General features: G+C 65.2%; 1 protein-coding gene across 1 annotated transcript in view; it reads left to right on the forward strand.

Moving 5' to 3' along the window:
* The first annotated feature begins 443 nt into the window (after window positions 1-443).
* CEBPB (CCAAT/enhancer binding protein (C/EBP), beta) overlaps window positions 444-847 on the forward strand; it is a 2,499-nt gene continuing 2,095 nt past the window's right edge. The window contains exon 1 of the mRNA XM_008571853.1: window positions 444-594. Within this exon, the coding sequence (XP_008570075.1) occupies window positions 444-594 (151 nt within the window). The remainder of the gene's footprint in view (window positions 595-847) is intronic.

An 847-nucleotide genomic window follows, 5' to 3' on the forward strand; every position in this document is an offset into this window, starting at 1 on the left:
TACGGCCCACAGTGGTCTTAAAATTTAAGCCTTAGGTCTGTGGTGGGGACAATATTACTACTACCACCAGTGAGGACATCCTTCATGGACCGGAGCTCGGAGAGCTGAAGTGACTCACCCAAGGTCACAAAGTGTAGCAGAACCCAGCAGCTCCCACCCCTTCCACCACACCAGGGGCCCGGGTCAGGGCGGAGTGGGGAGGGAGAAGGCCTGGGTGTGGTCTAAATAGGGCAGGTGCAATGGGCGGGGCTAGGGAAGGGGCGCGGTCGATCTTGCCAAGCCCCAGTGGAGTGCGCATATGCCCTGACCCCAGCTCCCGAGGGTCCTCACATTTGCAGTGGCTTTAAGAGGGGAGACGCCCCTGGAATGGAGTCCCCTCCTTCCAAGAGGTGTGAACGGGGTCGGTGAGGGCTTAGGGGCTGGTATGCGTCAGAGGAACGGCCATGGAGATGGATCATTTCTCCAGGAGCCAGAGCTGGGAGATTGGGTCTTCAGGGTCCAGCCTGGAGAGCTCCCCGCTCTGTAGGACGTCGGGGCTGGGCTCGGGCATCCTGAAACCACCTCCTCCTCCAGCAGGGGGCGGGCCGCGGCCGTGTTTGGGGTGGGGAAGGCGATCACGTCGCCCCCTCCTCGGAGTCCCCCCCTTCCAGTGCAGCCTCCAGTCCGAAGGGGGCGGTCCAGGGGCGGGGTCGCACCTCCCCTTCTCGCTCCCAATCCCGGAGCCTCCGGGTTGGGGTGGGCAGGGGGCGCGAGGCCGCCCCCAGCGACCCGGGAACCCCTCTGAGGGCGCACTCCTGTTCCTCGGTCTGGCCGTCGCGTTCCGCCGCTGCCCACCCGGGGGTCTTGG

Source organism: Galeopterus variegatus, unplaced genomic scaffold (genome assembly GCF_000696425.1).
Source record: "Galeopterus variegatus unplaced genomic scaffold, G_variegatus-3.0.2 Scaffold729, whole genome shotgun sequence".
Lineage (NCBI taxonomy): Eukaryota > Metazoa > Chordata > Mammalia > Dermoptera > Cynocephalidae > Galeopterus > Galeopterus variegatus.